Source organism: Neocloeon triangulifer, unplaced genomic scaffold (assembly GCF_031216515.1).
Source record: "Neocloeon triangulifer isolate White Clay Creek 2 clone unplaced genomic scaffold, ASM3121651v1 ptg000001l, whole genome shotgun sequence".
NCBI classification, from domain to species: Eukaryota; Metazoa; Arthropoda; class Insecta; order Ephemeroptera; family Baetidae; genus Neocloeon; species Neocloeon triangulifer.
The window spans coordinates 11,716,574-11,727,665 of record NW_026775544.1 but is presented as its reverse complement, the minus strand read 5'-3'; the positions used below and the strand labels follow the sequence as shown (position 1 = coordinate 11,727,665).

At 37.9% G+C, this 11,092-nt stretch overlaps 1 protein-coding gene across 1 annotated transcript in view; it reads left to right on the top strand.

Moving 5' to 3' along the window:
• Nucleotides 1-2,427: 2,427 nt before the first annotated feature.
• LOC132201573 (disks large 1 tumor suppressor protein) overlaps nucleotides 2,428-11,092 on the top strand; it is a 48,427-nt gene continuing 39,762 nt past the window's right edge. The window contains exon 1 of the mRNA XM_059628035.1: nucleotides 2,428-2,469. Within this exon, the coding sequence (XP_059484018.1) occupies nucleotides 2,461-2,469 (9 nt within the window). The 5' untranslated portion in view covers nucleotides 2,428-2,460. The remainder of the gene's footprint in view (nucleotides 2,470-11,092) is intronic.

The following is an 11,092-nucleotide window of genomic DNA, read 5'->3' as shown; positions in this document are numbered from 1 at the left end:
TATGTGGATTTTTTCGCAAATTTGTGCCCAACTACCAACTAGTCGTCGCACCTCTCACAGCACTACTTCGCAAAAATGCCACCTTTGAATGGGGAGAACAACAGCAAAAGGCCCTGGCAAGTTTAATTGCAACACTCACATCAGACAAATGCATGATTAATTTACCTGAGATGGACAAAGATTTTCAAATCTGGGTTGACTCTTGCAAGGAAGGAATCGGAGCAATTTTGACACAGAACCTCGACGGAAAAGGATATCGCCCTGTGCAATTTATTTCTCGTCAAACCAACTCTGCAGAGAAAAATTATTGTATTTCAGAACTCGAATTCCTTGGCGTTGTTTGGTCCATTTCGAAGTTCCAAGATTATATCCAGCACTCAAAATTCACAGTCTTTTGCGATCACCAAGCCATCCAGTACCTGATGAAACACCCAAACCCTGCAGGACGTCTGAAAAGATGGACATTATTTTTGTCAGGATTCAATTGTCACCTTCAATACAAACCGGGAAATGAAATGCAAGCACCAGACGCACTGTCGCGAAATGCAGTCATGATAGAGAGTGATTATAAAATGCCATTCACGGACCGCAACAAAACAATCCCGCTCGCTGATATCCAGCAGGACGGCAAAATTACGTTCGCAAATGACATGACCTCACTCCCTGACCACTCCTGTGACCGTTGCACTGGCCAAAAGAATCCAAAACCGCAGAGAAAGGCCGAAAAATCACGAGCCGAAAATACTGCAGCCATGGCCGGCACGAGAGGAAAACAAACCAACAGGAGAGCGCAGAAAGGAGACAAGAAGCGTGACGTCACAGCAGCGAACCAATTTGAAAATAAGGAGAAGGAGAAACGCCCGCGAAGCCGCTCGCCAGCAAAGCAGGCAAAGAGTGAAAGCACAGCGAGGAAACGCAAAAGAAAAAAACAGCCCAAGCGCCGCTACACCAGCACACTTGTTATTCCATCGCCGCAAGAATTAAAAATGGGCAACAGACTAAAAGTTCTCTTGACTCAAATTGAGAAAAATAAAAATTTTCCAATTACTGATGAACAATGGGCCATTGAGCAGGAAAAGGATAAAGATCTCCAGCAAATGAAAATTCAAATACAAAAAGGCAAAAAGGAAAAATATTCAATAACAGACAAAGGTGTAATAAAATATACGGCAAACGGAAAAAACCTCATCGTTTTACCAGCACACCTAAAAAAACGAGTCCTTGAAATTTGCCACGATGACGTTCTCAGCTCTCACCCTGGAAAACACATCACCTATTTGAAAATCTCAGCACATTTTACATGGAGAAAAATGCGCAAAGATATTGATGATTACGTTCGCGGTTGTCCAACGTGCCAAAAAGTGAAAGATAAGAATCAACCCAAATTTGGCTTTCATAATAGAAAATTGGACACCTACATAAATGAAGTTATCAGTGTTGATGCAATTGGACCTTTGCCCCGCAGTACTTCAGGACACAAATTCGCACTTGTTTTTGTCGATAATTTCTCAGGTTACACGAAAATTTTTCCACTTCGTTCGGCGACCAGCAAAATTTTCGTCGACAAACTAATTTTCTGGTGTACAACTTTTGGCTTCATGAAAAGAATAATTAGCGACAACGGCAGTCAATTCATTTCAAAAATTTGGAAGCAAACGTGCGAAAGGCTGAATATCCAACACACACTAATTTCGCCGTACCACCCCAGCGAAAATAGATGTGAGCGTTCCAATAAAGAATTAAAAAAGAAGATTAAGTGCTATACAAAAAATCACAAAAACTGGGATTTACACCTTGATGCAATCTGCTTCAGTATAAATTCAAGTATTTCTTCAGCCACAAATTTCACCCCAAATTTTTTGTTCCTCATGAGAGAAATTCAGCACCCTGAACTACCTTCAGAGGAGCACGATGAAATCGAGTACGCTGATTATGTCAAGGAAATGATCAACCGAATGCGCACGGCCCAAGAAATTGCTTTAGAAAATGTCGCGGACAAGAGAGAGAAATACGCAAAAAAGTACAATAAGAACCGACAAAACCACCCATTTGATGTCGGAATAACAGTACTGCGTGAAAATATAATTCTCAGCGACAAAGTCAAAGGCATCGCAGCCGGCCTCGCGCCAAAATACGAAGGACCATTTAAAATTTCTGAGAGAATTGGGGAAAATACTTTTCTGCTCGAAACAATGAAAGGAAAACCAGCAGGGCGTCGACACGCGGAGCAATTGAAACTTTTCACGGCACCCCCTCCATGGTCATATGCACCAGCGGACGATGACCCCCTCCAAACTGCACGCCGCGACTAGTGCAGTAAGTTGGAGATAAGAGAGTGCAGCGATCGGAGTGCGTAAAAGTTAATCAGGCTCAATAATATGAATTCGCCCAGCCGCGACTCGAGTGGGGAAGACGAACTACCCAGAATCCGATCAACGGTCCAGCGAGCGCCACAAAAAAATGACCAATGTAAGTGCCATAGTTGCTTCGACTCGATTGAAGGCCGCTACCGACCTTTTCGATACCGCTGCCCGGCCGGAAAAACCGAAAGGAGCCGAAACCGCGGCACCTACGGAGCGTACAAATCTGACCGCGGCCGCCAAAAAAGTGGCCGACCGACCGGCCGACCTCCCGGCCAAAATGCCCGCTCACAGCCTACCGGCCGAAACGCCCGCACACACCCTGACGGCCGAAACCACGGCGTAAGACGGCGCGTTAAACAAAATCGCCAAACACGCGAAGCATCCGAGGCCATGAGCACGTCGGAAAAAATTTCGGAATGCCGACAACTCGCCGCGACCGTTCAAGTGGCGGTAAAACAAAAACGCGAGGCACTTAATAAGTCATTCGCTCTAGCTGGCCCACCAGTTGGCAACAAATACAAACTGCTGCCGGATGACGTGTACAACCAATTGACCAAAACACAAACCCGCCGCTATCATCGTCAATTAAAACAAATACATGTTCACCAAGATCAGAATCAGATAAAAAAACAAGGAATTATCAAGAACACTCTTCGCCTTGCCCAACAGAACGTCGAAGCCACACAGTCGAATGCTCAAGGTACTCCCCAAGAGCCAGTAGGAGGTGACCCTTTCCTCGAAACCGATGACCTCAGGCACCGCCTTATTGAAAAGCAGTATGGGAATGACGAGCTCCAACGACCTGACGTAGATAACCTGGTCGTTTTCGTGTCTGAGATTTCAAACACGGATAGTAGCGAAGGTTAATTGACAAGCGTGAAATATTTTTAAATTTCTTTTTGTTCTACAAAAACTCAACCGAAATCCACGGTAGAGTAATTGCCGCGCCAACCCCACGGCGCCGCGCTTAATGCGATCTTCAAATCAAACGTTCGTCCCTCCGAACTTAGAAAGACAAGTACGGACTGACCTGGACCAGAGGAGAAGATAAAATTTTTTTTAGTTCTAAATCTAATTTTGCTAAAACATTTTTCAATATTTTTGGTGTTAAATATTTAAATTCATTTTGTTCGTTTTTTCAAAATCTACATTTCATTAAAATTTTGTTTTTTACGAACAAATTCTTTTCCCAGGGGGGATTTGTAACCACAAAAATCAATAATTAAATTGCTCAAACAATTAAATAAAATAATCATTAAATATTAATCATGTAATCAAACAATAATCAAATATTAAACAGTCAATTAAATATTATTCAAATTAATATTATAACTTAGACTTGAATCACAAATGTATTATTTGATGAATGCCACAAATAAACCGACGGCAACCCGCTATCCAGTTCCACGAGCAATTCAAGTTGTTTCACTTTGTGTTTCCCTTGAAAGGCAAGGCGCGCTTATAAGCCTGTACGAGGCACATAAGCCGCCGGCCCGCTCTGAAGCATACAGCCGCACTAGCCCGGCTGCTTCACCCACCTTTCGTGTTTTATATTTCAGAAAGCCCGAATCCGACGACTGCACCCGCAGTCGCCGTCGAGTAATTCGCCAACGAGTTATTAATTAATTGGGAATAAAAGTTCATCTCTTTCGGCCAACCCAAAAACCCTAGACACGCCCGAGAACTTCCGTTTCAGATCTCAATATTTCAATAATACCATGTTTGGTGCTAAATACGAGCGTTGCGAAAAACTCAGCAGTTGTGCCGTAAAATTAAGAGTTAAGGCTGCTCTTTCACACTATTTTAAAGCTTTTTTCCTAGATTTAGAAGCAGTACGAGCTATACTTTGACTGAGATCTCAATATTTCAATAATACCATGTTTGGTACTTAATACGAGCGGAGCAAATAACTTTCAATTGTGCCGTAGAATTAAGAGTCAAGGCTGCTCTTCCACACTATTTTAAAGCTTTTTTTCTAGATTTAGAAGCAGTACGAGCTATACTATGACTGAGATCTCAATATTTCAATAATACCAAGTGTGGTGCTCAATACGAGCGTTGGGAAAAACTCAGCAATTGTGCCGTAAAATTAAGAGTTAAAGCTGCTCTTTCACACTATTTTAAAGCTTTTTTTCTAGATTTAGAAGCAGTACGAGCTATACTTTGATTGAGATCTCAATATTTCAATAATACCATGTTTGGTGCTAAATACGAGCGTTGGGAAAAACTCAGCAGTTGTGCCGTAAAATTAAGAGTTAAAGCTGCTCTTTCACACTATTTTAAAGCTTTTTTTCTAGATTTAAAAGCAGTACGAGCTATACTTTGACTGAGATCTCAATATTTCAATAATACCATGTTTGGTGCTAAATACGAGCGTTGGGAAAAACTCAGCAGTTGTGCCGTAAAATTAAGAGTTAAGGCTGCTCTTTCACACTATTTTAAAGCTTTTTTCCTAGATTTAGAAGCAGTACGAGCTATACTTTGACTGAGATCTCAATATTTCAATAATACCATGTTTGGTGCTAAATACGAGCGTTGGGAAAAACTCAGCAGTTGTGCCGTAAAATTAAGAGTTAAAGCTGCTCTTTCACACTATTTTAAAGCTTTTTTTCTAGATTTAGAAGCAGTACGAGCTATACTTTGATTGAGATCTCAATATTTCAATAATACCATGTGTGGTGCTAAATACGAGCGTTGGGAAAAACTCAGCAATTGTGCCGTAAAATTAAGAGTTAAAGCTGCTCTTTCACACTATTTTAAAGCTTTTTTTCTAGATTTAGAAGCAGTACGAGCTATACTTTGACTGAGATCTCAATATTTCAATAATACCATGTTTGGTGCTAAATACGAGCGATGGAAAAAACTCAGCAGTTGTGCCGTAAAATTAAGAGTTAAAGCTGCTCTTTCACACTATTTTAAAGCTTTTTTTCTAGATTTAGAAGCAGTACGAGCTATACTATGACTGAGATCTCAATATTTCAATAATACCATGTGTGGTGCTCAATACGAGCGTTGGGAAAAACTCAGCAATTGTGCCGTAAAATTAAGAGTTAAAGCTGCTCTTTCACACTATTTTAAAGCTTTTTTTCTAGATTTAGAAGCAGTACGAGCTATACTTTGACTGAGATCTCAATATTTCAATAATACCATGTTTGGTGCTAAATACGAGCGTTGGGAAAAACTCAGCAGTTGTGCCGTAAAATTAAGAGTTAAGGCTGCTCTTTCACACTATTTTAAAGCTTTTTTCCTAGATTTAGAAGCAGTACGAGCTATACTTTGACTGAGATCTCAATATTTCAATAATACCATGTTTGGTGCTAAATACGAGCGTTGGGAAAAACTCAGCAGTTGTGCCGTAAAATTAAGAGTTAAGGCTGCTCTTTCACACTATTTTAAAGCTTTTTTTCTAGATTTAGAAGCAGTACGAGCTATACTATGACTGAGATCTCAATATTTCAATAATACCATGTGTGGTGCTCAATACGAGCGTTGGGAAAAACTCAGCAATTGTGCCGTAAAATTAAGAGTTAAAGCTGCTCTTTCACACTATTTTAAAGCTTTTTTTCTAGATTTAGAAGCAGTACGAGCTATACTTTGACTGAGATCTCAATATTTCAATAATACCATGTTTGGTGCTAAATACGAGCGATGGAAAAAACTCAGCAGTTGTGCCGTAAAATTAAGAGTTAAAGCTGCTCTTTCACTCTATTTTAAAGCTTTTTTTCTAGATTTAGAAGCAGTATGAGCTATACTATGACTGAGATCTCAATATTTCAATAATACCATGTTTGGTGCTAAATACGAGCGTTAGAAAAAACTCAGCAGTTGTGCCGTAAAATTAAGAGTTAAAGCTGCTCTTTCACACTATTTTAAAGCTTTTTTTCTAGATTTAGAAGCAGTACGAGCTATACTTTGATTGAGATCTCAATATTTCAATAATACCATGTGTGGTGCTAAATACGAGCGTTGGGAAAAACTCAGCAATTGTGCCGTAAAATTAAGAGTTAAAGCTGCTCTTTCACACTATTTTAAAGCTTTTTTTCTAGATTTAGAAGCAGTACGAGCTATACTTTGACTGAGATCTCAATATTTCAATAATACCATGTTTGGTGCTAAATACGAGCGATGGAAAAAACTCAGCAGTTGTGCCGTAAAATTAAGAGTTAAAGCTGCTCTTTCACACTATTTTAAAGCTTTTTTTCTAGATTTAGAAGCAGTACGAGCTATACTATGACTGAGATCTCAATATTTCAATAATACCATGTGTAGTGCTCAATACGAGCGTTGGGAAAAACTCAGCAATTGTGCCGTAAAATTAAGAGTTAAAGCTGCTCTTTCACACTATTTTAAAGCTTTTTTTCTAGATTTAGAAGCAGTACGAGCTATACTTTGACTGAGATCTCAATATTTCAATAATACCATGTTTGGTGCTAAATACGAGCGTTGGGAAAAACTCAGCAGTGGTGCCGTAAAATTAAGAGTTAAGGCTGCTCTTTCACACTATTTTAAAGCTTTTTTCCTAGATTTAGAAGCAGTACGAGCTATACTTTGACTGAGATCTCAATATTTCAATAATACCATGTTTGGTGCTAAATACGAGCGTTGGGAAAAACTCAGCAGTTGTGCCGTAAAATTAAGAGTTAAGGCTGCTCTTTCACACTATTTTAAAGCTTTTTTTCTAGATTTAGAAGCAGTACGAGCTATACTATGACTGAGATCTCAATATTTCAATAATACCATGTGTGGTGCTCAATACGAGCGTTGGGAAAAACTCAGCAATTGTGCCGTAAAATTAAGAGTTAAAGCTGCTCTTTCACACTATTTTAAAGCTTTTTTTCTAGATTTAGAAGCAGTACGAGCTATACTTTGACTGAGATCTCAATATTTCAATAATACCATGTTTAGTGCTAAATACGAGCGATGGAAAAAACTCAGCAGTTGTGCCGTAAAATTAAGAGTTAAAGCTGCTCTTTCACTCTATTTTAAAGCTTTTTTTCTAGATTTAGAAGCAGTACGAGCTATACTATGACTGAGATCTCAATATTTCAATAATACCATGTTTGGTGCTAAATACGAGCGTTAGGAAAAACTCAGCAGTTGTGCCGTAAAATTAAGAGTTAAGGCTGCTCTTTCACACTATTTTAAAGCTTTTTTCCTAGATTTAGAAGCAGTACGAGCTATACTTTGACTGAGATCTCAATATTTCAATAATACCATGTTTGGTGCTAAATACGAGCGTTGGGAAAAACTCAGCAGTTGTGCCGTAAAATTAAGAGTTAAGGCTGCTCTTTCACACTATTTTAAAGCTTTTTTCCTAGATTTAGAAGCAGTACGAGCTATACTTTGACTGAGATCTCAATATTTCAATAATACCATGTTTGGTGCTTAATACGAGCGGAGCAAAAAACTTTCATTTGTGCTGTAAAATTAAGAGTCAAGGCTGTTTTTTCACACTATTTTAACGCTTTTTTTTCTAGATTTTTAAGCAGTACGAGCTATACTTTGGCTGAGACCTCAACATTTCAATAATACCATGTTTGGTGCTTAGTACGAGCGGAGCAAAAAACTTTCAATTGTGCCGTAGAATTAAAAGTCAAGGCTGATTTTTCACACTATTTTAAAGCTTTTTTTCTAGATTTTGAAGCAGTACAAGCTTTACTTTGTCTGAGATCTCAATATTACAATTATACCATGTTTGGTGCTAAATCCGAGCGTTGGAAAAAACTCAGCAGTTGTGCCGTAAAATTAAGAGTCAAGGCTGCTCTTTACCCCTATTTTAAAGCTTTTTTTCTAGATTTTAAAGCAGTACGAGCTATACTTTGAATGAGACCTCAACATTTCAATGATACCATGTTTGGTGCTTAATACGAGCGGAGCAAAAAACTCAGCAGTTGTGCCGTAAAATTTAGAGTTAAGGCTGCTCTTTCACACTATTTTAAAGCCTTTTTTCTAGATTTTGAAGCAGTAAAAGCTATACTTTGACTGAGACCTCAATGTTTCAATAATACCATGTTTGGTGCTAAATACGAGCGTTGGAAAAAACTCAGCAGTTGTGCCGTAAAATTAAGAGTTAAAGCTGCTCTTTCACACTATTTTAAAGCTTTTTTTCTAGATTTAGAAGCAGTACGAGCTATACTTTGACTGAGATCTCAATATTTCAATAATACCATGTTTGGTGCTAAATACGAGCGTTGGAAAAAAACTCAGCAGTTGTGCCGTAAAATTAAGAGTTAAAGCTGCTCTTTCACACTATTTTAAAGCTTTTTTTCTAGATTTAGAAGCAGTACGAGCTATACTTTGATTGAGAACTCAATATTTCAATAATACCATGTGTGGTGCTAAATACGAGCGTTGGGAAAAACTCAGCAATTGTGCCGTAAAATTAAGAGTTAAAGCTGCTCTTTCACACTATTTTAAAGCTTTTTTTCTAGATTTAGAAGCAGTACGAGCTATACTTTGACTGAGATCTCAATATTTCAATAATACCATGTTTGGTGCTAAATACGAGCGATGGAAAAAACTCAGCAGTTGTGCCGTAAAATTAAGAGTTAAAGCTGCTCTTTCACACTATTTTAAAGCTTTTTTTCTAGATTTAGAAGCAGTACGAGCTATACTATGACTGAGATCTCAATATTTCAATAATACCATGTGTAGTGCTCAATACGAGCGTTGGGAAAAACTCAGCAATTGTGCCGTAAAATTAAGAGTTAAAGCTGCTCTTTCACACTATTTTAAAGCTTTTTTTCTAGATTTAGAAGCAGTACGAGCTATACTTTGACTGAGATCTCAATATTTCAATAATACCATGTTTGGTGCTAAATACGAGCGTTGGGAAAAACTCAGCAGTGGTGCCGTAAAATTAAGAGTTAAGGCTGCTCTTTCACACTATTTTAAAGCTTTTTTCCTAGATTTAGAAGCAGTACGAGCTATACTTTGACTGAGATCTCAATATTTCAATAATACCATGTTTGGTGCTAAATACGAGCGATGGAAAAAACTCAGCAGTTGTGCCGTAAAATTAAGAGTCAAGGCTGCTCTTCCACACTATTTTAAAGCTTTTTTTCTAGATTTTAAAGCAGTACGAGCTATACTTTGACTGAGATCTCAATATTTCAATAATACCATGTTTGGTGCTAAATACGAGCGTTAGGAAAAACTCAGCAGTTGTGCCGTAAAATTAAGAGTTAAGGCTGCTCTTTCACACTATTTTAAAGCTTTTTTCCTAGATTTAGAAGCAGTACGAGCTATACTTTGACTGAGATCTCAATATTTCAATAATACCATGTTTGGTACTTAATACGAGCGTTGGGAAAAACTCAGCAGTTGTGCCGTAAAATTAAGAGTTAAAGCTGCTCTTTCACACTATTTTAAAGCTTTTTTTCTAGATTTAAAAGCAGTACGAGCTATACTTTGACTGAGATCTCAATATTTCAATAATACCATGTTTGGTGCTAAATACGAGCGTTGGGAAAAACTCAGCAGTTGTGCCGTAAAATTAAGAGTTAAGGCTGCACTTTCACACTATTTTAAAGCTTTTTTCCTAGATTTAGAAGCAGTACGAGCTATACTTTGACTGAGATCTCAATATTTCAATAATACCATGTTTGGTGCTAAATACGAGCGTTGGGAAAAACTCAGCAGTTGTGCCGTAAAATTAAGAGTTAAAGCTGCTCTTTCACACTATTTTAAAGCTTTTTTTCTAGATTTAGAAGCAGTACGAGCTATACTTTGATTGAGATCTCAATATTTCAATAATACCATGTGTGGTGCTAAATACGAGCGTTGGGAAAAACTCAGCAATTGTGCCGTAAAATTAAGAGTTAAAGCTGCTCTTTCACACTATTTTAAAGCTTTTTTTCTAGATTTAGAAGCAGTACGAGCTATACTTTGACTGAGATCTCAATATTTCAATAATACCATGTTTGGTGCTAAATACGAGCGTTGGGAAAAACTCAGCAGTTGTGCCGTAAAATTAAGAGTTAAGGCTGCTCTTTCACACTATTTTAAAGCTTTTTTCCTAGATTTTAAAGCAGTACGAGCTATACTTTGAATGAGACCTCAACATTTCAATGATACCATGTTTGGTGCTTAATACGAGCGGAGCAAAAAACTCAGCAGTTGTGCCGTAAAATTTAGAGTTAAGGCTGCTCTTTCACACTATTTTAAAGCTTTATTTCTAGATTTTGAAGCAGTAAAAGCTATACTTTGACTGAGACCTCAATGTTTCAATAATACCATGTTTGGTGCTAAATACGAGCGTTGGAAAAAACTCGGCAGTTGTGCCGTAAAATTTAGAGTTATAGCTGCTCTTTCACACTATTTTAAAGCTTATTTTCTAGATTTTGAAGCAGTACAAGCTATACTTTGACTGAGACCTCAATGTTTCAATAATACCATGTTTGGTGCTAAATACGAGCGTTGGAAAAAACTCAGTAGTTGTGCCGTAAAATTAAGAGTTATAGCTGCTCTTTCACACTATTTTAAAGCTTATTTTCTAGATTTTGAAGCAGTACGAGCTATACTTTGACTGAAATCTCAATATTTCAATACATCCAGGGGTGTGGGGTAAAAAAAAAATGTTTCAAAAATTTAGCTAGAAATGATTCAAATGGTCTGAAAAAGATTTTTAGATGGTTGCTAAAAAATATTTTTTTTTCTGTCGGGAGTCGGGACCGTCAAAGCAAGGATGGGCCAAGGTTCTAGGGGTGTGGAGTAATAAAAATAATTCA